The sequence below is a fragment of the Cervus elaphus genome, chromosome 12 (genome assembly GCF_910594005.1).
Source record: "Cervus elaphus chromosome 12, mCerEla1.1, whole genome shotgun sequence".
Lineage (NCBI taxonomy): Eukaryota > Metazoa > Chordata > Mammalia > Artiodactyla > Cervidae > Cervus > Cervus elaphus.
This window is the reverse complement of record NC_057826.1, coordinates 23,683,061-23,708,902: the sequence shown is the minus strand read 5'-3', so window position 1 is coordinate 23,708,902 and position 25,842 is coordinate 23,683,061. Positions and strand designations below refer to the sequence as shown.

Below are 25,842 nucleotides of genomic sequence, written 5' to 3'. Positions count from 1 at the left end.
GTTGCAAAGAGTTGGACACAATTGAGCGACTTCACTATTGTATAGAATCTAGTGTTACTCTAGCTCTGTGTTGTCCAGATAGGGTAGCCATTAGCTACATGTGGTTATTTAAATATATTAATATAAAATATTTTGGTTTCTCAGTCATATGCATTCATATCAAGTACTCAGCAGTCACATATAGTTAGTGGCTATAGTATCTGACTGTACAGATAGACTGTTTCCATCTTCACAGAAAGTTCTATTGCACAGAGCCACTCTAATGCACTCTTATAAGCACCTGAGTTTGTGGTTCCTGATTTAGGACCTGAAACAAAGAGAAGCATAATATTCTTGTCAATTATAAATGATTATACATGATTATTCAGTAGGGATTAAAACACTGTTAACATTTGTATGACAGTCATAAGTTAAGAAATACTTTCATATGTTATCTAATTTGATCTCCTAAACCAACTTTTTGAAGTTGGTAAGCACAGATTTCACCCTTCATCCTTAAGAGCATTTTCCATCAACAGATCTTTCTTATTGTGAGGGTGAAGCTTAATATAAAAAACACACAGCACAGAAATAGCAATAAGTACCTCTTTTTTAATTCTTCATCTTGTGGCTTCATCTTCCCTTAAGACCTTGGAGATTGTTGCTCCCACATAGTAATGGAGAGAAAATTCTAGAAAAGTTCCAGCCTGGAAGTCAAAAAAGATCACTGCTTACATTCAGTTATTGAAAACTTGTCATGTGGTCACATCTGGATCCGAGGAACTAAAAAATGTAGTCTCTGGCTGGGCAACCACTATGCAGCAATATATTTGATGGTATGGTAAGAGGAACACACATTTTTGATGTTTGATTTTGCCACAAAAGACTAGGCAAGTAATACACAAGAGTGAAGTGGGCCAGATGTCAGTGCATATGCATTCACTCTGTATATGTGTGGGGAGTGGGCAGAGCTGTGGCATGCCGTGTACATGGACAAGTTGCTATTCATTATCAGCTAGTGTTGTCCTGTCTAAGGTGCCAGATCTTTTAGTTGTAGGGTTTTCAATGAAAATCTGAAACTCCTGTTTTAATATCCCTGGTTTTGAAAGATTATAAATTAAATAGCTGTAACCATTCATGTATACGTTTTTCTATAAAACAAGTATCATGTTTAACTTTTAAGAAATTGTAAAATTGTTTTCCTAAGCTGCTATACCACCTTACATTCCCACCAACAATATATGAGAGTTCTAATTGCTCTGTATCTGACATTTGCTCATCAGTATCTTTTATTTTAGCCATTCTGAGAGGTATGTAGTGGTATCTCTTAACGGTTTTCATTTCCCTCTCATATTGGCTAATGATTTTGAACATTTTTTCCTTTACTTATTTGCCATATGTATATCAACTTGGGTCAAGTTTTCATTCAAATCTTTTACTTATTTTTGATCGAGTTGTTTGCTTTCTTCCTGTTGAATATTGAGAGTTCTTTATATATTCTTATATAAAGATATATATAAAGCTTATATATAGATATAAAGATATATATAAGCCCTTTGTTGGATTTGTGAGTTGCCAACATGTTTTCTCAGTCTGTAGCTTGTCTTTTCATTTTCTTAACAGTGTGTTCCATAGAGCAAAAATTCTCAATTTTGATAAACTCTTTGCCATACTCAGTCACTAAGATTTTTTCCCTGTATTTTCTTATAAAATTTTATAATTTTGCATTTAATTTTTTTAATAAGGTGTGAAGTTTAAGTCAAATTTCATTGACTTGCATATGGATATTCAGTTGTTCTAACACTATTTGTGGAAAAGAAAATAGAATTTTGTAGGCTGCCAGGAAGGAAGATATTTCTTAACTTCTGTATTTTCACTCGGAAACTTCCTATAAGGCTTTCTCATTTCCATTGTTATAGCAAGTTCACTTGCTATAATGTGTTGAAAATTGCCTAATTTTAATCAAAATCATGTATGTTTACTAATGCTTGTCATAGTGATTTCTAGCTACACTATTCCTTCCCCAAACCATTAGATTATGACTTAAGCCTATAACCGAATGCCTGGAGTTCAGGGTGGTATTGTTTACTTGCTCAGTCGTGTCTGACTCTTTGTGACCCCATGGACTGTAGCCTGCCAGGCTCCTCTGTCCATGGGATTTCCCAAACAAGAATACTGCAGTGCGTTGCCATTTCCTTCTCCAGGGGAGCTTCTTGACCCAGGGATTGAACCAGGGTCTCCTGCATTGGCTGACGGATTCTATACCACTGAGTCACCCAAAAAGGTTTTATCTGCTAGCAAACATTTCCAAAAGGCAATCAAAAAGAATTTAGAAGCAAATGTTTTAATGCTTGAAATGTGTAAACTGTACAGTTATTTCGGACATTATGTACAGAACTGTTCTAACACATTCAAAAATCCTTCAAAATCATTGAAAAATCAGGAAACCAACAAATAATTATTGAGCATTCATTTTCTAGGAATTAGGTTCGGCAGAAGATAGAAAGACAATATATAGTTTTAATGTCCTCAGAAATTCTACACTCAAGTTGACATGGAGTAAAATCTAGACCTGCAAACTCAAATATCTTCAGTTTCCGGAAAAGTATTGTAAACATTTTGAGTTCCAGATATAAGAAAATAGGGAGAGTTAGGAACTTTGTTAGCCTAGAGAGTTCATTAATGATAAAAGGCATTCACACAAACAGCAATACGTACAGATGTCCAAAGAAATCACCTTAAAAGATTGACCTCAGTCTAGGCTGTAAGTTTGCAACCCAGCCTCTGACTGTGAGGATCTGCCTTTAGGTGTCTGGAAGGACTATGAATTTGAAAGGATTGCCCTTACAAACAGTTACGTGCATATGTACATACACTTGGCTTTCTTTAGTTAAAAAGCAGATTTTTCAAATTTCTCATTGGCTTTATATGTAAGTAGGGTGTTTATGTGTGTGAATGTGTGTACACGTTCTTACGTATTTACTGTGGTGAATATCGTAGTCCTTTTATTCTCTCCTACATTTTCTGATTGATCATTATTGGTATTTTAGTTTTGCTTTTTAACCTTTCAACTCTTACTTATTCTACTAAGCTCTTATGTTGAATTTAACTATAGCTGAAAATTGTATGCTTTCCTGACTTTTTAGTGAGAATGTTTCTGACGTCTCACCTTTTAGTATAATGTTACTTTTGATTTATTGTATTAATATATCCCCTTCGGAAATTTCCTTCTATTCCTACTTTACTTGAATCTTTAGATTTTGCTTATTTAAATCAGGAGTCTATATAGAATTTTATCAAGTACTTTTCCAGTATCTGTTGAGATGGTTTTATGTTTTTTAATTTGCATTGAACCCTACTCCAGAGGTGAACCTGACGGACAAGTTAATAGACCTTCATCTGTATCAGAATCCATGATAAATATGTTGTAGATACTTCTAAGAAAATATTTTGTCATTTTCTATTTGACTACTCTATTCCTCTAGTGCAGAGTTTCTCAGTCTCAGCTTTATTGTCATTTTGGGCTAGCTAATTGTCATGGGAGGCTCTCTTGTGCATGATAGGCTGTTAAGCAACACCTCTGGTCTCTCCCTGCTGGATGCCAGTACTACCATCTAAGCTATAACTAATGAAAACTTATCTAGACATTGCAAAGTGTCCCCAGGGAGCAAAATCACTGCCAGTTGAGAGCCATTCTGGTGGTTTTGGCAGATTTTTTTTTTCAACAGAGAATAAGAATGTAGATAAGGCAATTAAAATTATAATCTTGTTGAAAGTACCTTTGGGATTTTTTTTTTCTTTTAGCATTTTACTGAATTTTACAAATGCATGTTGCTGGAATATAAAAAATGTTATAAAGATATGCTTCTTCAGTGCTATAAATTTATAACTTCAGTAGCTTATAATGTCTGAGGTAAGTTGTCAGAAAGTTGAATTAGCTTTGGCAGGATGCCTGGATGAACCACTTAGCAGGGAGCAGGGAAAACACAGAAATAAAAAAAGAAAATGAACAAGTTCTATCCTTAATTGTTTATCTTTCTCAATGCAAAATATCTCCATAGTATTTATTCAATTTATATATAAAATTAGCATACAAGAATGCTAAATACTAAATGTAGTACCTTTTTTTAAAAAAATTAGGATTGTTCCTACTAAGAAGTTTATAATGCATTTAAAAATAACACACATACTGGGAACATTAACAAAAATGATATATATGATTACATGACAAATGAATTGGGATTACTATTGAATATTAAAAGTCTGTAGAGGAAGGAGATCATCTTTCTTGGAATGGTGTTTTTCCAAGTTTTCACTAGGAGCATTTTGCTTTTACTCTGCTCTTTCTCTAAAGATCAGACTGTCTTTGTACTATTAGTCTCCTCATTCAAGTTATGACCGGAGTTTAGAGCTCATTTCATGGACCTGAAGTTGGGGTATTCTCCAGCTACATGTTCTTCTATCTACAAGTTTCCAGTCAATAATATGGGTTAATACAGTACTACAAATTCTATTAATCTCTCTGCAGTTAACTTGCAAGTGAAATGAACTATTTTATTGTTAATAGATAGACCTTTCTTCCTGGTAGTCCTGTTGTTTTTTAATAGTGTTACTTGAGAAGGAAGAACAGATATGTTAGAGGTAAGAAGAACAGAAAAGTTTGAAAGATAATTGCTGGTTAATGTGAAAAATAAAAACAGTGAAAAGAACAGCTGCAGCTCAGCTTGACTGAATCTTCCACCCGTACTCCTGGAAAACATTCAAAAAGAAATTGGATTTTTCCTCCATATATACAACGTTTTTTGTTTGTATTGTTTTTCTTTTTTAAAATACTTAATTCTTATTTTTCATTGAAGTAATACATTCACATGTTTTAAAAAATCAAACAATGCTAAAATAACTTATAACAACAATGAAAACCAGCTACCTGCTTTTATCCTGCTGTTTCCAGAAGCAGCCAGTTTCTTGCAGTTGTTTCTTCTGATATTTGCATGCATATTTCATACAGTGCCCTTTGCTGTATCTATTGTAGACATTATATGTTTGTTTTCTCTGGCTACCATAATAGATGATTATAAATGGCTTAAAACAGCACATATTTGTTATCTTACAATTCTATAATTTAGAAATCCCATACAGGATCTCGACTGCACAACAATAATACAGGATCTCACTTAGGCTGAGATCAAGATGTGGGCAGAACTACATTCCTTTCTGGAGACTGAAGGGGAGAATTCTTTTCCTTGCTTTTTCCAGCTTTTGGTGGCCACCCTCTTACCAGGGCTCATCATCCCTTCCAGTTTAAAAGCAAGCAACATCAGGAATCCTAATCTTCACATTACCATCTCTCGTCTACTTTTAAGGTACCCTTGTAGTTTTACATTGAGAATCAACAAGATAATCCAGAATACATTCCCTATTTTAAAGTCAGCTGATTAACTTTATCCCATCTGCAGGTTTAATTTGACTCTGCCAGATAGCCTGGGCTTCCCTGATGGCTCCGTGATAAAGAATCTGCCTGCCAGTGCAGGAGAATCAGGTTCAGTTCCTCAGTCGGGAAGTTCCCCTGGAGAAGGAAATGGCAACCCCACTCTAGTATTCTTGCCTGGAGAATTCCTTGGACAGAGGAACCTGGTGGGCTACAGTCCATGTAGTCACAAAGAGTCGGACATGACTTAGTGACTAAATAACAACAACAACCATACAGCCTAACATATTCACAGGGGCGTTATTCTGCCTACTATACCTTCCCAGTATGATCTGTTGCTGTTCAGTCACTAAGTTGTGTCCGACTCTGCAACCCCATGGACTGCAGCTCGCTAGGCTCTCAGTCCTCCACTGTCTTCCTGAGTTGGCTCAAATTCGTATCCATTGAGTCATAATGTTATCCAACCATCTCATCCTCTATCACCCTCTTCTTCTCCTGCCCTCAATCTTTCCGAGTATCAGGGTCCTTTTCAGTGAGTTGGCTCTTATCATCAGGTGGCCAAAGTATTGAAGCTTCAGCTTCAGCATCAGTCCTTCCAGTGAATATTCAAGGTTGATTTCCTTTAGGATTGAATGGTTTGATCACCTTAGAGTCCAGGTGACACTCAAGTGTCTTCTTCAGCACTGTAATTCAAAAGCATCAATTTGACGCTCAGCCTTCTTTATGGTCCAGACCTTGGCTAGTATTTTTCAATTCCTCCTACAGCTCAGTGAAATCCTTCTCAGTACTCTTTTCCACTTTTTCAAACTCATCAAATAATTTGACTTCTGGTTTTTACCTGGAGATCTTTGTCCTGTTCCTTCACCATCAGAGTAAGTTTGTTTACCTGTACTGAAGACTGAGAGTCTTCATATATAAGCCATCTGCTAGCTTAAAATTGTCCACCTTCTGTAGTACCTTGTACCTACAATTCCTCAGTATTTGAAGATTTTTATATGAATCACCTTGTTACTGGTATTTCCTTCTGGAGGTGCTTAGGTAATGCCTATGTGCATGCTAAGTCGCTTCAGTCATGTCTGACACTTTGCGACCCAGTGGACTATAGCCTGCCAGGCTTCTCTGTCCATGGGATTCTCCAGGCAAGAATACTGGAGTGGGTTGCCATGCCCTCTCCAGGGGATCTTCCTGACTGGGGTGTCAAACCTGTGTCTCTTTTTTATATCTTCTACATTGGCAAGCAGGTTCTTTACCACTAATGCTCCTTGGAAGCCCAGGTAATGCCTAGGGTAACCATACAGTTGATTTTTATCTGAACCTGGGATAACATGGAGTAGGAAAGAAAGATAAAGGAAAGACAAAGAAGGAAAGGAGGCAGGAGAGATAAATTCAGGTTACTTTCAGCCTGGACCAAGTGGTATAGAAATATACAATCTCACTTACTTAAATGCAGTGTTGATAAAATTGGCATTAAATTAGAGAAATTTTTGAATTATAAGTTTTTGCTCATTTTTAGAATAGCTTTGTACTTTGAATATATACAGTTACCTGGAATTAATATCAGACCTTAGTTTAAATTATGACTTTTTCAGAGCTTAACTGGCACCACTCAATCTTGTGTATGCTAACATATCATCCTGGTTTTTCTGTTTTCCTCACAGATCTTATTGGATTGAAATCTTTCTTATTTATTTGTTTGTTTATACCTGTATCCCTGATAGAAGTAAGATCCATAAGGACCAGATTTGTTTTGTTCACTGCCTTCTCTCTCATACGTGGAACATGCCTAGCATATAATACATACTCAATAAGTATGTATTGAATCAATGAACAAAAGTGTTTAGGCATGTTATTCTAGCAAATATATTAACAGAATTTTAGTAGCATTATCAAAAGAATCTTTGTAAATAAGGCTTTAGAAACTCACAGATGTTTCTGTTTTAGATAATTTAAATTCTACTCTCCAGTCTCATTTAATTATGGATTATACACTTTGCATATCAGCAAGAGATTAGTTTATGTTAGTCCTGGGCAAAGTATCATATAATCTATGAGTTATTCGTGTTTACTATAACTGTATTATGTGAAATACGCACAATGAAATTTCACTAGTGTTTATTAAATATAAGATTATAAAACAGATCAAAACTGCAAATAAGGGCAACAGCATTCTTATAAATAAAGGCTTGAACACAGTATACTAAGTACTAATGGTCAGGTCAGATTTTTAAAGATCTTAAAAGATTTTCTAAGTTCTTTCTAAATTTATTTATCTTTTAATTGGTAAGTCATTATAACAAAACTTGTTGTATTCCAGTGATCATCTATATGAGTTGTTTGAATTTAAGAATATATTTAAGTTAATATTCTTAATGATAATTTAATTTTCTAATGTTTACATGAACTGAAGTCTGAAGAACATTCTCTGTCTTTCAGTTTTAGTTCAGTTGCTCAGTTGTGTCCAACTCTTTGTGACTCCATGGACTGCAGTATGCCAGGCTTCCCTGTTCATCACCAACTCCCAGAGCCTACTCAAACTCATATCCATCCTGTCAGTGATGCCATCCAACCATCTCACCCTCTGTTGTCCCCTTCTCCTCCCACCTTCAATCTTTCCCAGCATCAGGGTCTTTTCCAATGAGTCAGCTCTTCTCATCAGGTGGCCAAAGTATTGGAGTTTCAGCTTCAGCATCAGCCCTTCCAATGAATATTCAGGACTGATTTCCTTTAGGATGGACTGGTTGGATCTCCTTGCAGTCCCAGGGACTCTCAAGAGTCTTCCCCAACACCACAGTTCAAAGGCATCAATTCTTCAGCGCTTAGCTTTCTTTATGGTCCAACTGTCACATCCATACATGACTACTGTCTTTAGAATAACATTTATATATGAAAACTTAATTCTAAGATACATATTAACTGACACAGACAAGTATGTGTGCTAAATCACTTCAGCTGTGTTCAACTCTTTGCGACACTATGGACTGTAGCCCACCAGGCTCCTCTATCCATGGGGATTCTCCAGGCAAGAATACTGGAGTGAGTTGCCATACCCTCCTCCAAGGGGTCTTCCTGACACAGGAATCAGTCCCATGTCTCTTAAGTCTCCTGCATTGGCAAATGGTTTCTTTTACCACTAGCACCATCTGGGGGAAAAGGTCTGGGCATTGAAATGACATAGGTATAGGTAAATGACACTTTTCTCCTTGTTAGCCATCTATAGTGTTAGTTGCTTAGTCGTGCCTGACTCTTTGCAACCCCATGGACTGCAGCCCACCAGGCTTCTCTGTCCATGAGATTATATCCTTAAGCAAATTAACCTTTCTGAACCATACATAGAGACTGTACTGAGACAGTGTATGTAAAAATGCCTAGTATAATGTCCAATATAAATTCTCAATAAATTCCAATTCTCTTTCCTTCCTTGATGAAGTTGGAACAGAAACTCTTCTCATTTACCAAAATAATGGAGAAGAATGACGAGATTAAAAAATATCCATTTAACCCTAGTGAGCTTGGCTATTATCCATAGATATTAAAGAGGGGAGTTTCTAATTAAAGGCTTTTAGGGATCAAACTTTGAGCATCTTTTATAAAGGTACCTGGTTTATTTTTAAATCATTTTGGCCTAGTCTTTTCCCCCATAGCCTCATTCTCCTTCCCAGTCTCCAGTAACCCTGTTCTGCTGTAGGGCCATGCCACAGGACAAGCAGAGCTCACATAACCTCTTAATGTATATCAGGATGCAGGCTGTGATAGTCTGACCACTGTCAGATATCAAGGTTTCTTCTGATATGCTTTCTCAGTAAATACTACCCACCACACTTTGCTCAGACACTTGCCCAGGTCTGAATAAACTCTGCATCCACACCTGAGCTCTTTCCAATTGCCACAACCCTCAATCCAGTCTGTGACTGTGACATAAAAGTAAGCAAAGCTGAAGCATTGGCTCAGCTCAGGCTGGAGTACACGCTGGGGCTATTATGGGCAACTGGACAGCCACTTGCGCAGTCCTAATTATCCCTCTCTGTTCTGCTGTGGGTTCATTCCTCATGAGTGAAGTCCATGCTGACTACAGCCTTCCTGTTAGTCCCAGCAAAGCTCAAATGCCAAGGAGTTACCTGTGCCTTATCTCAGGGTTGGGACCCCCAATATGTGGCTGGAACCATTTCCCCTTCAGGAAGAATCTCTACCCCTGTAATCTCCCTTTTCCTCCAAGTCCCCTCCCAGGGACACAAGGCCTGATCTGATCACTTCTCCTCCTACCTGATTTCTTGTGGATCTGTCTTACAGCCTTGGTTGTATAGAAGTCTTTATACCAGTTTTCATTAGTTTTTAGTGAAGATTGTTCCTCATGTAGAATTTTTTTTTTTTATCAGAGTATACAGTAAAGAATCTGCCTGCAGTCCAGGAGACGCAGGTTCAGACCCAGGTGAGGAAGCTCCCCTGAGGAAGGAAGTGGCAACCAACTCCAATATTCCTGTCTGGGAAATCCCATGGCTAGAGGAACCTGGTGGGCCACAGTCCATGAGGTCAAAAAAGAGCCCAACGTGACTTAGTGACTAAACAACAGTAGTTGATTTACAAGGTTACTTTCTGTTGTACAGCAAAGTGAATCAGTTATATATATATATACACACACATACACACACACACATATATGTATACACACACACATATATATCTCCACTCTTTCTTTGGCATCAGGTAGTTACATCTTTGGCCACCTGATGCAAAGAGCTGACTCATTAGAAAAGACCCTGATGCTGGGAAAGACCAAAGGCAAGTGGAGAAGGGGACAACAGAGGACAAGATGGTTGGATGGCATCACTGACTCAATGGACATGAGTTTCAGCAAGCTCTGGGATATGGTGAAGGACAGGGAAGCCTGGCAGTCCATGGCATCGCAAAGAGTCCAACATGACTGAGCAACTGAACAACAAATCCACTCTTCCAGATTCTTTCCCATATAGGCTATTAGAAGAGTATGAGTGGAAGTCCCTGTGCTGTACAGTAGGTCCTTATTAGTTATCTGTTTTATATAGTATTATGTGTGCTGCTACTGCTAAGTCACTTCAGTCGTGTCCGACTCTGTGCGACCCCTTCCCTGGGATTCTCCAGGCTAGAACACGAGTGGGTTGCCATTTCCTTCTCCAGTGCATAAAAGTGAAAAGTGAAAGTGAAGTCACTCAGTCATGTCTGACTCTTCACGACCCCATGGACTGCAGCCTACCAGGCTCCTCTGTCCACGGGATTTTCCAGGCAAGAGTACTGGAGTGGGGTGCCATTGCCTTCTCCATATGTCCATCCAAATCTACCAGTTAATCCTTCCTCCCAGCCATTTTACCACAGCAACCATAAGATTGTTTTCTACATCTGTGACTGTATTTCTGTTTTGTAGATACATTTATTTGTGCCATATTTTAGATTCCATATATAAGTGATATGATATGATACTTTCTTTCTGTCATACTTAACTCAGTATGGCAGTCTCTGCGTCCAGCCATGTTGCTGCCAATGGCACTATTTCATTCTTTTTTATGGCTGAATAATATAATATTCCATTGTATATGAAACACATCTTCTTTATTTTTCTGTCGATGGACATTTAGGTTGCTTCCATGTCCTGACTATTTAAAATAGTCTTGCAGTGAACATCGGGGTGCATGTACCTTTTAAAATTATGATTTTCTCCAGGTATATGCCTAGGAGTGGGATTGCTGCATCATATAGTTGCTCTCTTTTTATTTTTTAAGGAATCTCCATACTGTTCTCCATAGTGTTTGTGCCAGTTTACATTCTCATCAACAGTATAGAAGGTAAAAGAGAAATTAAGGAAACAATCCCATTTACTGTCACATGAAAAAGAATGAAATACCTAGGAATAAACCTACCTAAGGAGACAAAAGACCTGTACTCAGAAAGCTATAAGATACTGATGAAAACTTTAAGATCAGGATGGCACAGATGGGAGAAATATACCATTTTCTTGAATTGGGAGAATCAATATTGTGAAAATGACTGTACTACCCAAAGCAATCTACAGATTTAATGCAATCCCTATCAAATTACCAATGGCATTTTTCACAGATCTAGAACAAAAATATTTTACAATTTGTATGGAAACTCAAAAGACTATGAATAGTAAAACTACAGTAATCAAAACCATATGATTTTGGCATAAAAACTAACTTACAGATCAATGGAACAGGATAGCAAGCCCAGAAATAATCCCCCACACTTATGATCTATTAATTTATCACAAAAGAAGCAAAGAATGTACAGTGGAGAAAAGACAGCCTCTTTAATAAGTAGTGCTTGGAAAACTGAACTGCTTCATATAAAAGAATGAAATTAGAAAACTCCCGAACACCACACACAAAAATAAACTCACAATAGATTAAAGACCTAAGTATAAGGCTATACCATAAAACTCCTAGAGGAAAACATAGGCAGAACACACTCTTCCATAAACCAAGATCTTTTTTGACCCACCTCCTAGAGTAATATAGATCTATTTTTGATGTGTTCATGCAGGATGTTGATTTCCACATCTTCCTACTTTGCCATGTTGATCCAGAAGTCTGTAGATACTGCTTTAAAAAAGATTTTTGCTCAGGATCTTGGTGAAATTTCATATGTCTGACTCCCCTGAACTAATTCATTCATTCACCAAATGTGTGCTGATTTTTCAAACTACAAGTACCCACTATTTGCCAAGTATAGAAAGTAATTTAAATATAATCTGTACCTTCATTATCTAGTGGAGAATATAGATCTCTAAGCAGATAATTACAATAATAGAAGAAAAGCTATAATGCAAATATGAGTAAGGCACTATTCATAGTAGAGGAAGTGCCTATTTCTGCTTCCAGAGTTTGTAGAAGTGTTCTGAAAGTGGTATTTGATTCCTGAAAGGTGATTTGAAGTTTTGGGGATGGGGAAGAGTATTCAAGGTACAGGTAATTGAGAGACATAAAGCAAAGGATTGCCTAATGCATTTATGAAACTGTTGACAATTGGCATGGTTGTAACAAACAGGTGCTATGAAGGGGTAACAGGAAACGAAACAAGAAATAGACTTAAGGAGTCAAGTTTATTAAAGGAATTTTCATCACACTTCTTAAGGTATTGCCCATAAATTAATTAGGATGTGACATGGTAAAAATTACATTGTGAAAAGATTTGTACAGCTATGAGGATACTCCTAAAACCATGGTTAGAAATAATAAAATCTTAAAGTAAGAAAGTGAAAATGGAGGAATGAATATTTTCCAGATAAATTATGGCAAATAAAAATATGACTGTCATTAAATTATGTGAAAGTGAAGTCGCTCAGTCGTGTCCGTCTCTTTGTGATCTCATGGACTGTAGCCTGCCAGGATCCTCTGTCCATGGGATTTTCCAGGCAAGAACACTGGAGTGGGTTGCCATTTCCTTCTCCAGGAGATCTTTCCAACCCAGGGATTGAACCCAGGTCTCCCTCATTGTAGGCAGACGCTTTACCATCTGAGACACCAGGGAATGTTATGTAGGGGTTGAGAAAGGTAGACATTTAAAAGATTTTCACACTTCTGACATGCACTAGTGGGTCAATTAACATTTAACATAACAAAAAATGTGGAAAACTGTAGCGGAGGAAGATATGACTTGGGGAGAAAAATCAAACTATTTTTGAGAAACTTTGAATTACCTTTAAATATTTCTATTCCTAATGAATTTGAATTTAGATAACCATGATGGTGTGGTCACTCACCTCAAGCCAGACATCTTTGAGTGTGAAGTCAAGTGGACCTTAGGAAGCATTACTATTAGTAGAGGTGATAGAATTCCAGCTGAGCTATTTCAAATCCTAAAAGATGATGCTGTTAAAGTGTTGCAGTCATATGTCAGCAAATTTGAAAAACTCAGCAGTGGCCACAGACAGGGAAAGGTCAGTTTTCATTCCAATCCCAAAGAAAGTTCAACATTTTCTTATGTTGTACTACCCTTGAATTCCTGGGTTAATCTGATTTGGTCACCATGTATAATCCTTTTTTTTTTTTTTTTTTTGAGGACTCAAGAAAATATTAAGGCACTGAATCCAAATGTATTAAAAGGATTATACATGGTGACCAAGTCAGATTACCCCCAGGAATTCAAGGGTAGTTCAACATAGGAAAATTAATTACTGTAATGTACCACATTAAGAGAAAGATTGAAAGGCAAAAAACCACATGATCATCTCATTTGACAGAGAGAAAACATTTAACAAAAACCCAGCATATTTCCATGGTAAAAACACTCAGAAATCTAGAAGTAGAAGGGGACCTACTTAACCTGATAAAAAGCATTTGTGAAAATCCCACAGCTGACATCATATTCAGTTGTGAAAAATGGAAAGCTTCACCACTGATACTGAACATTGCACTGGAAGTTCTAACCATAGTATTTAGACAAAGACAGGACATAAAAGGTATCCAGATGGTTAAGTGAGAAGTAAATCTATCTCTATTCACAGATAACATGATCCTGTGTATAGAAAATCCTAGAGAATCCAAAAGAAAGTTACTAGAGTCAATAATCAAGTTCAGAAAAGTTGCAAAGTACAAGATGAACACAGGAAAATCATTTGTTTCTATACATCAGCAATGAACAATCTGAAGAGCAAATTAAAAACTACTCCATTTAAAATAGCATCTAAAAATAAAGATAGACCTATAGACCAATAGTATAAAATTAAGGATCCAGAAATAAACCTGTATCCATGGAAAACTGACTTTAGACAAAGGTGCTGAGTCAAAGCTGTGAGAACAGCTTTCGGAAAGAAATGGTACTAAGTGATTGGATTTCCACATGGAAAATAATTAACTTAAAATCATATCTCGTGCCATATACAAACATTAACTCAAAATGGATCAGTACCCTAAATAGAAGCACTAAAATAATAAAACACTTTCAAGAAAATGTAGTAATAAACCTTCAAGACATTGGATTTGGCAATGGATTCTTATGCATTACACCAGGAAGGTGAGCAATGAAAGAAAAAAGTACATAAACTGGACTTCACCAAAATTAAAAGTTTTTGTGCATCAAAGTCTATTATCAAGAAAGTAAAAGACAACCTACAGAATGAGAGAAAATATCTGGAAATAATATCTTAGATAAGGGTTTAATATCCAGAATGTATATATACAGCTCACCAGCAAAAAGAAAACCCGATTTAAAAATTGTCAGAGCACTTGAATCGTTATTTCTTTAGATAAGAGACACATGTGGCCAGTAAGAATATGAAAAGATACTTTATACCCATTAGGGTAGCCATTAAAAAAATAGAATAACAAGTATTGATGAGGATGTGGATAAATTGGAACCCTCATGCATTCTTGGTGGTAGTGTATCAATAAAATCTGTACAGTCACTTCAGAAAACTGGTGGTCTTTCAGATGCTAAACTTGGAATTACTACCTGATTGAGCAGTTCCACCTCCTAGGTAAATATCCAAAAGAACTGGAAAGAGAGATTCAGATATTGTATGCTAATGTTTATTGCAGTATTGTTTACAATAGCCAGAAAATTGAAGCAATCTAAGTTTCCATTAACAGATGAATGGATAAATAAATATGGTATATACATACAGTGGAAATTATATGGTCATAAAAAAGGAATGAAGTTCTGATACAGTGCTACAGTGTGGATAAAGCTTGAAAACTAGGCACAGTGACATTTTCCAGACACAAACGGACAAATATTGTATGGTTTCTCTTTGTGAGTTTCCTAGAGTAGTCAAATTCGTAAAGACAAAGTTGGTTAGTAGTTACAGGGGGGTAGGGGAAAATGAGAAGTTATTCCTTAATGATTATAGAGTTTCTGGGTTTTTTTTTTTCTTTTTTTTATATAGAGTTTCTGTTTATGGGATGGGTAAGTTTTAGAAATAGTACTGATGGTTGCCCATCATTTATCATTTAATTGTACACTTAAAAATGGTTAAAATGTCAAATTACAATATTTACAATAAAATAAAAGGAAAACAAAAGCTAGTTGACCATAAATGTGATATTTGTTTCCAGACTTTCAGTTGTACTCTATTGCTTTGTATGTGTATTCTTATGCCAGCTCCACATTGTCTTGATTATTGTAGCTCTTTAGTAACTTGATATCAGAAAATATAAATCCTCCAACTTTCATCTTTTCAAGATTGTTTGATTATTCTGTGTCCCTTAAATTGTCATGTGAATTTAAAAAATCTGCTTATCAATTTTTGGAAGATAAGACTGCTTATCTTAAGCCCCGTCTGCCATTTCTAGTTGTGAGACTTTCAAAAACTGCTTGTCTCATTTTTTCATAATCCTTATTATAATTTATTAGAGTTAAATGAGAAAATAAACATGTAAAACCTGACGATTGAATGTTTGGCATATAGTAAATACTCAGTATACTACTAACTGTAATATTATCGCTATAACTACCACTGTTACTGCCAATATAATACTTTCACATATTGACTAGAGTAAATTATTCATTCTACTGCTACTTCTAGCATAGTCTTTCTTTGAGTCAGGAAAGCAGCACGTTGTAAGGGAAATAACATGAAATTTGGAATCAGTCTACCTGAGTGCAGTGCTATAGAATACTGATGGTATGTTGAATTGATAAGTATTTTAAACCTAGCTGTGTTTCATGATACCATGAAAACAGAAACGTCAGATACTGTTCTTGATACATCTTAGTTGTGACAGAATCTGTTAATCAAAGTGGCAGTTTGAGCATCATAAAAACCATCAATAAGAGAAACTTAATTATGATTAAAAATCTAACTTATGTTTCCTCCTTCAGTAGTCATTTATTATCTGTCTTTTTAAACAACTGTATGGAAAACCTGAGCACAAAATGGTTGTTTTCTCCTCCATAGTTATTGGGGTGGGTAATGGGCAATTACTGGTGGCACTCTGCTGCTAATGACAAAAATAGTCCATATTTTTTAATACACTGTTGCCGGTTTTGAGAATATTTTTCTCTCCTAATTTCAGGTTGGGTGGGACTATATCAGCATACAAGATAGTACCAGATGAAATAGAAGAAATCAAGGTATAGTATGGCATTTTTCACCTCTACAAAAACTTAGTATCTTGGCGGGAAGGTGGGCAACAAATTGTCTTTTCTTTATACTATTGAATCTTTACCTGTGTTGGGATATCATTTAACTCCCAGTTATTCTGTCTGAATTAAAATATACGTATCAGATAATCATCATCCGATTTCATCTACCATCATCAATACATGGTAGGAAAGTCAAAAAAGGAACCCTTTCTTGTAAAACTCATTGAAAATTTACTTAAGAAAGCACTGTATATAAACATTATTTTGCATAAAGTATTTCTTTATCATTTTAATTTCTTTTTCCTATAGTCTCTCACCCATTGTAAATATTAGTCTTCTAATAAATTTTACTGGCTCCTTTGATAACATAGTAGGCCAGTTTCAATTTAAAATTAACAGTACAATAACTGAAAAATTGACCTTACTCTTTGAATATTACAGCATAGTCACATTTTTCTGTCTTTACATTTTACTAAATTCTGTGGAATGTTAGTATTCTAGCATAACATGTGGCCCTTCTCTAAAAGCAGTTTAAAATCTAATGAGAACTGAACTTACTATCTTTTCCATGAATAAAATTTAACAACTGGATAACAGTAGTCAAGGATAAACAAGACTGAGTTAAACTGTTAACAATGACATGTAAAGATCTTAACAAATTGTTAACTTTGATTTGATCACACTTTTCTAAATCAATTTCAATAAATTCAAGCTGTTAGTAAATAGTTCTTTAATTGGTTACATTATTTTTAAATAAGTTGAATTCATTAATCTTTATGTTCTTTATGAACATAAAGTGTTCAGTATCTCAGGTGTCTTGTATGGGCAACATCAGGAATTAATACCATGGTTATATTCTAGCAGAAAGTTGGGGAGAAAAGTCAGGCATGTCAAGAGACTCTTTCCAACTTGATATAAATTCATAAAATAGTTTAGCTGGGAAGAACCTTAAGTCTAATCCAGATCTCATTTTTCAGAAGATAAAATGGGAATTAATAAAACTGAGCTTGTTGAAATTAATTTTTTGTGATGCTTAAAGGTGCTCTTATAATTGCAATATGTGTTAAATGATAAAGGTGAAGAAAATATTCTATGGAGTATATAGGTAGGACACTTATTCAAAAAGATAATCAGCAAGGCATTTGTGAAATTATAAACAGGAGATAATATGACACCAGATCATAGGGTATAAAATAAAGACTGTTGAGATGTAGGACTGGCATTGAACCTTTATGCCATGTTAAGAAACTGAAAACTATCGGGTGCCATTATGTGATTTTAAGAAAGAAAGTGGCATAATCAGGGTGATGATTTTATTTTAATGAATGAAAGATCTTATTTCAGTGGAGAAGAGGAGGTTCCATTTATAAGGAAGGAAACCAGATTGCAGGAATATAGGCAGTGATTGAGACTTGAACTGAAGCATGACAATGAGGTTGAAGAAAAAGAACTCATATTCAAGAAATATTATTTAAGAAAATAGAATCAACAATACTTGGTGATTTATTGAATATTTAAGGGAAAGTGGAAAGATTGACTCAGGTTCCTGACTTGGGAAGCTAAGTAGATTGTGTTGCTGTTAATTTAAAGAGGAGAGGAAAAAGGAATGTTTGAGAGGAAGTGAGGTAAGTTTTGGACTTACTGAATTTGAGATTCCTCTTAAGTAACCTTATGTTAATCAGCCTGTAATTCAAAAGAAAGATAATTCCATCTTTCAGTTCATACTGAGATTTGTCATTATACGAAAGTTAGTTGAGCCATGCTACTAAATGGAATTACCTGAAAGAGTTATATGAGATCATAATAGTGGACCAAAATTGTTGCTTTGGGGAAGGTCCATCCTAGAAACCGAAGATAAATATGCTCTTTTATTAGTTTAATTAATAAGCAGAAATGTTGCCTGTTTTTAGTAGTGACTTTTTCTCTAAAAGAGTAGTTTTTTATTATGATTTTTTTTACTTCTAGAATTATGACAGTTATTCCTCAAGAGATACCTTGGGGAAAAGAAGCATGATTCATAGATGACATATAAGTGATTTTTTTCCCCATCAGTTCCTGTTGTTACATCTAAAACAACTTCAGAGCATTTGAGGCCTGAGGCATGAAAAAATGTGAAACTGATTCTTCCTTTCAAAAGTGTTGGAAGAAAAATTGTCATAAAATGTCTTGTCAGCATTTGTTGGCAGCATTAGTATTTTCAGCTAATATCATTTTGTTTTGGTTACAGGTAATGTGAAACATCTGGTTGTAATGTTTATTTTATTTGGTTAATATATGAGTAATTTAAAACTATCTAAATAGTACAATTGCGTTTAAATTTGAAATATACTCTCCATAGTATACCATGTATAAATAAATATGCATCTGTATGAAAAATGAAATGTTAGTTCCTCAGTTGTGTCCAACTCTTTGCAAGCCCATGAACTGTGGCTCACCAGGCTCCTCTGTCCTTGGAATTTTTTAGGCAAGAATACTGGAGTAGTTAGCTATTGCCTTCTCCAAGGGATCTTCCCATACTAGATCTTCCCAACCCAGGGTTCAAACCTGGGTCTCCCACATTGCAGGCAGATTCTTTACCTCTGAGCCACCATCTGTATATTTACTCTTAAAAGTTTATGATTGGTTGATGAAGCTAATTCAATTTTTGTCAGATGTGGTAGTCTTTTACAATGTTTCTAGCACCAGAAATCATTATTTAGTTCATACATAGTTTGAATTAAGCATATTTATTAATTATAGTAAATCACCTCAGAGTGAATAGATGCTTGGCCAAAGTCTTAAGGAATAAAGAGCAAATACATTCTTGGCCCAATTACAACCATCTCTTCCACCCAATATTCTGAATTTTTATCATTATCAGTTCCTTGCTTTTATTTAGTTTTACTATATATGTATACATCCATAAATATTATAATTTATTTTTGTTTCTCTTTGAACTTTATATGAATTGAATACAATCTACTGTGCCTTGCTTCTGTTTTTCAACACTGTGAGATTCATCATATTGTTGTTTACAGCTAAAGTTTTAGGGGGACTGTATTTGTTTTGTTTTATTTTTTGCTGTGAAATAGTACATTGTGCCACTAATTATTGAGACCTCCTTCTGTTGATGGACATTCAACTTATTTCCACTTGGAGCTATTAAGAAAAGTGTTGCTATAATAGTCTTATAAAAATATATGTAAGAGTTTCTCTGAAGTATACACAGAGGAATGAAATTCCTGAGTTTCAGTAATATATAGTTTCTGGATGAAATCACAAACTGTTTTCTAAGGTAGTTATGCCAATTTATATTGCCAGTTGGGTGAATTTATTTAAAATAGAGATATTTAAATATTAACTTTAATCCATTTGTAATTTATGTGTATAAATTTATTTTTATTTACAAACGGAATCACTAAACTTTTATAATATTTTCCAAATGAATCTGTTTTTGTGTGTAAAAGAACCATATTGGTTATAGATGATTTTTCATCCATCATAATGTCTTCAGTTCTGCCAACAGGCAGAAAGCATGAGGAAGTGATCACTCTAGTTCAGTCAGAAATTTCGCTGGGTTAGAGCTCGATTGAGAACACGGTGGGTTTTCATCCATTCCTTCCTGTCACTGTAGGAGACTTAGCTTTATAATATTACATTCTAGCTGACTCTCTTGCCTCCAGCCTAAACAATATAAGCCTCAAACACTGGCATATATCTTGAAGTGGGAAGTTTCATTGTTCTTTGGTTAGGCTTACTTCCCTGGCGGATCTTTCTTAAGTACCATGAAGAATGCAAAAGATTGTCCTCCGCCTTTCAGTAGGTTTTTGTCTAACCTTACGGACTTGTGCACAGCACTGCAATCCACAGTTGCTCCCAGGGAAAAAAAAACCATTTGTTTAAGTCTATTCAGGTTTCCAATTTCTAAATGTCTGATAGCTTTCTGGTTTCTTTAAATCCCAACAAAAGTTCTCTGCCTGGAAAAGCTGATGGGCAGCCCTGTGACCAAAATCAGCAAATAGCACCAGTGGAGATAGGTGGGTGGTAGGAAAAGCCAGAGATTATTATTTTCACTTAGAAAAGTTTCCTCATTTCTAGAATTTTATTTTGTCTAGTTTATTGGTCTGAAGCTCCTTACTGTCTATAAAAGTAGGATTTTTGTAATTATTTGATTCTACTCATTATGGTGTTAAGTATTGACCTGCTGTGATCTACTGCACTCTACCCAAAAGCAGAATGCTTACATTGTACTTTTAAATGATTATTGCTAGGGTATAGAAAATCTGTTTGTTTGCTGAATGAATCCTTTAACTACTTTTTATGAAACACTATTATTGTATCTAGTAGTTTTTCAGTTTACTGATTTATATGAACTTTAGTAACATGAGCTCACAAAATCAAATCATTTTGCCATTATATCTACTACTGTGGGCAAGAATCCCCTAGAAGAAATGGAGTAGCCATCATAGTCAACAGAAGAGTCCAAAATGTAGTACTTGGATGCAATCTCAAACAACAGAATGGTTTCTGTTTGTTCATTTCCAAGGCAAACCATTCTGTATCACAGTAATGCTGAAGAAGCTGAAGTTGAACGATTCTATGAACACCTAAAAGACCTTCTAGAACTAACGCCCAGAAAAGATATCCTTTTCATTATAGGGGACTGGAATGCAAAAATAGGAAGTTGAGAAATACCTGAGGTAACAGGGAAATTTGGCTTTGGAGTACACAATGAAGCAGGGCAAAGACTAATAGAGTTCTGTCAAAAGAATGCATTGGTCATAGCAAACACCCTCTTCCAACAACACAAGAGAAGACTCTACACATAGACATCATCAGATGGTCAACACCGAAATCAAATTGATTATATTCTTTGCAGCCAAAGATGGAGAGGCTCTATACAGTCAGCAAAAACAAGACCGGGAGCTGATGGTGGCTCAGATCATGAATTCCTTATTGCCAATTTCAGACTTAAATTGAAGAAAGTACAGAAAACCACTAGACCATTCAGGTATGACCTAAATCAAATCCCTTATGACTATACAGTGGAAGTGACACATTCAAGGGACTAGATCTGATAGACAGAGGGCCTGATGAACTATGGACAGAGGTTCATGACGTTGTACAGGAGACAGGGATCAAGACCATACCAAGGGAAAGAAAGGCAAAATGGTTGTCCGAGGAAGCCTTACAAATAGCTGTGAAAAAAAAAAGTGAAAGGCAAATGAGAAAAGGAAAGATATACCCATTTGAATGCAGAGTTCCAAAGAACAGCAAGGAGAAATAAGAAAGCCTTCCTCAGTGATCAATGCAGAGAAATGGAGGAAAACAATAGAATGGGAAAGACTATAAATCCCTTTAAGAAAATTAGAGATACCAAGGGAACATTTCATGCAAAGATGGGCACAATAAAGGACAGAAATGGTATGGTTCTAACAGAAGCAGAAGATATTAAGAAGAGGTGGCAAGAATACACAAAGAACTATACAAAAAGGATCTTCATGACCCAGATAATAGCGATGGTATGATCACTCACCTAGAGCCTGATATCCTGGAATGCAAAGTCAAGTGGGCCTTAGGAAGCATCACTATGAGCAAAGCTAGTGGATGTGATGGAATTCCAGTTGAGCTATTTCAAATCCTAGAAGATGATGCTGTGAAAATGCTGCACTCAGTATGCCAGCAAATTTGGAAAACTCAATATTGACCACAGGACTGGAAAAGGTCAATTTTCATTCCAGTTCAAGAGAAAGACAATGCCAAAGAATGTTCAGACTGCCGCACAATTGCACTCATCTCACACACTAGTAAAGTAATGCTCAAAATTCTCCAAGTCAGGCTTCAACAGTACATGAACCATGAACTTCCAGATGTTTTCAAGCTGGATATAGAAAAGGCAGAGGAATTAGAGATCAAATTGCCAGCATCCATTGAATCATTGAAAAAGCAAGAGAGTTCCAGAAAAACATGTACTTCTGCTTTATTGACTGTGCCAAATTCTGTGACTATGTGGATCACCACAAACTGTGGAAAATACTGAAAGAGATGGGAATACTACACCACCTTACCTGCCTCCTGAGAAATCTGTATGCAGGTCAGGAAGCAACAGTTAGAACTGGACATGGAACAACAGACAGGTTCCAAATCGGAAAAGGAGTACATCAAGGCTGTATATTGTCACCCTGCTTATTTAACTTATATGCAGAGTACCTCATGAGAAACACTGGGCTGGAGGAAGCACAAGCTGGAATCAAGATTGCCTGGAGAAATATCAATAACCTCAGATTTGCAGATGACACCCCCATTATGGCAGACAGCGTATAGGAACTAAAGAGCCTCTTGATGAAAGTGAAAGAGGAGAGTGAAAAAGTTGGCTTAAAACTCAACATTCACAAAACTAAGATCATGGCATCTAGTCCCAATATTTCATGGCAAATAGATGGGGAAACAGTGAAAACAGTGACAGACTTTATTTTCTTAGGCTCCAAAATCACTGCATGTGGTAACTGCAGCCATGAAATTAAAAGACGCTTGCTCCTTGGAAGAAGAGTTATGGCCAATCTAGACCACATATTAAAAAGCAGAGACATTACTTTGCCAACAAAGGTCCATCTCGTCAAGGCTATGGTTTTTCCAATAGTCATGTAAGGATATGAGAGTTGGTCCATAAAAATTGCTGAGCTCTGAAGAATTGATGCTTTTGAACTGTGGTGTTCGAGAAGACTCTTGAGAGTCCCTTGGACTGCAAGGAGATCATACCAGTCAATCCTACAGGAAATCAATCCTGAATAGTTATTGGAAGAACTGATGCTGAAGCTCCAATACGCTGGCCACCTGGTGCGACTCCTTAGAAAAGACCCTGAAGCTGGGAAAGATTGAAGGCAGGAGGAGAAGGGGACAACAGAGGATGAGATGGTTGGATTGCATCAGCAACTCGATAGACATGAGTTTGAGTAAACTCCAGAAGTTGGTAATGGATAGGGAGGCCTGGCATGCTTTAGTCCATGGGTTGCAAAGAGTCGGACATGACTGAGCGACTGAACTGAACTGAACTGGTTGTTTAACGATCAATGTCTCAAACACTGTGTCAGTTGCTTTAAAACTACTAACTGATTTTAATCCTCATAACAAACATATGAAGTGGGTATTCTTCTTGTTCCTATTCATAAGTGAGAAAGATGAGGCAAAAGCGTTAAGAATGTCCAAGGTCACACAGCAAATATTGTGGAAGTCAGATTCAGACCCCGAGTTCAGATTCTTTTATGATAATGAGCATTAGTAGTAGTGTAGATACAACACATTGTTTATATGATCTTCCTACATGAATATAGCAAACTGACTTAGGAAATGTTTACTTCAATATGTGTTAGTGTCTGATACCCCTTTTCTTACTTGGATTGATGTTCTTAAATTTCTTTAAATCTCTGATTTACCCATTCATTCATTCAATAATAATTTATTTGGCAATGTTTCTTCTGTATTTAAACTTGGTTATCTCATCCAGTTTCATAGCTTTTGTGTGGGTTCTTTTTTCTAAAATACACTTTTTAATGATGTATAATATTTTATACGAGTTGTACATAAAAGACATAAAATCATAATTATAAAGCTTGTTTAATTATCACAGATAACACATCTGAATAACCACCACAGATAAAGAGAATATCACAACATCACAGAAATCTCTTGATACTCACTTCCAATCATTACACCTTACCTCTTCTTCAAAGGTAATTACTGTCGTCTGACTTCTATCACCGTGAATTATTTTACCTGTATAGCAATGGTTAACTGTTGTGTTTTTGTTATATTGAATATACAGTTTAGTTATCCGTTCTTACGATGAAGGGTATTTGGGTAATTTCCAGGTAGCACCTGTTATAAATAATGCTGTAATAAACAGTCTTGAATATGTCTTAATGTACATATGTATACATAATCTCATTAGGTATACACTTAGTAGACAAGCTAGGTATGATCTAGAGGTACTGGATCATAGGGTATATAAATGAATAATTTTACTTGATTCTGCCATTTTCCCAAATACATGATGAATTTATATTCTCTTCAGCATTTAGGGGACTTCCCTGGGGTCACAGGCATTAAAAAAAAACCCTGCAATGTGGGAGACTACTGGAGAATTCCAGTTAACTTCATATTCTCACTAACATTTAGTATTGTCAGTCTTTTCATTTTAACCATTTCAGAGATTGACCAAAAATGATTTAAATATATGTATTTCTCTGATTACTAATGATGTTGAGCACATTTTCATATGTTTATTGGCCATTTGGATATCCTCTTTTGTGAAGTGACTGTTGATGTGTTTCATGTTTTAAAACTTAGGGTAAATGTGTTTTCTTATTTATTAGTAGGCATTCCTTGTATATTCTGTATGAGTCCTTTGTTTGGTATGTGTATTGCACATATATTCTCATACTCTGTTGCTTCCCTTTTTACTCTCTTAAAAGTCTCTCTGATTAATAGAAATTACTTTAATGTAAGTCAGTTATAATTAGTGAGTAAATATTTGTGGATTAAATGAATGATCCTAAAGACATTTAATGTCTGGTACAAGGGACAGTCTTATTCATTATAAAATGTAGTTTTTCTATTTAATATATATTAACAATTCTTTAGAGCACAGAAGAAACAGTGACTAATTCTGGCTTAGAGGGTAAAGAATATCTTCAAGCAGAACAGAATGAGAAGGCTTCTGTAGCAAAAACACACAATGTGAGCAAAGACACTACTGAGTCAGCAGTGTTTTTGAGAAAAGCAAGTGTGTTTAAAGTCAAGGGATCATTAAAAATAACTTTAGGAGATGACTCTGGAATGTTCGGTTGTAGTCACATTGTAAATTATTTGTGTGTCTTAGGGAGGGAAGCTTTCAAAGATTTTGAAACAAAGACATTTTCAGGTATATTTCTAAGAGTTTACTATCCTTACCAAAATAAACTGGAAGGCGGCACAGAGGCAGAACACTTAGGATGCTCTATACCAATCTAGATGAATGGTGATAAAGGGAAGGCTCATGTTTTTGCAAGAGTCATGGAAAGTGTGGGAGGTACACCACAGTGTTTAATAAAACAGACTCTGTCTTAATTGGATTATAACCATATCTTAACCATTCTGTGCTTCCCTTAAAATACGGGTAAAACAAACCTACCTTTGTTGGGTTAAAAAACCTGCTCTTGTTATTGTAAGGATGAAATGTTTATAAAGTACACAGTGCCTGCCACATGGTAAACACATAGTAAATGACACCTATGTGGTATGATCCATGTAGACTTGAGAAGTGAGAAGTACAAATAGATCAATTTAGGTTTTAAGCTTAGGCAACTTCATAGAAAATAATGCCAATCCCTGAGCTAAGGAATTAA

The 25,842-nt window shown here is 35.8% G+C and overlaps 1 protein-coding gene across 8 annotated transcripts in view; it reads left to right on the top strand.

The window, feature by feature from the left end:
- The window catches only part of GPHN (gephyrin), a 524,395-nt gene that overhangs the window by 174,337 nt on the left and 324,216 nt on the right, over positions 1-25,842 (top strand). For all 8 annotated transcript variants that reach the window (XM_043918814.1, XM_043918812.1, XM_043918815.1 and 5 more), the window contains exon 3: positions 16,411-16,468. In XM_043918814.1, coding sequence (XP_043774749.1) covers positions 16,411-16,468 — 58 coding nt within the window. The remainder of the gene's footprint in view (positions 1-16,410; positions 16,469-25,842) is intronic.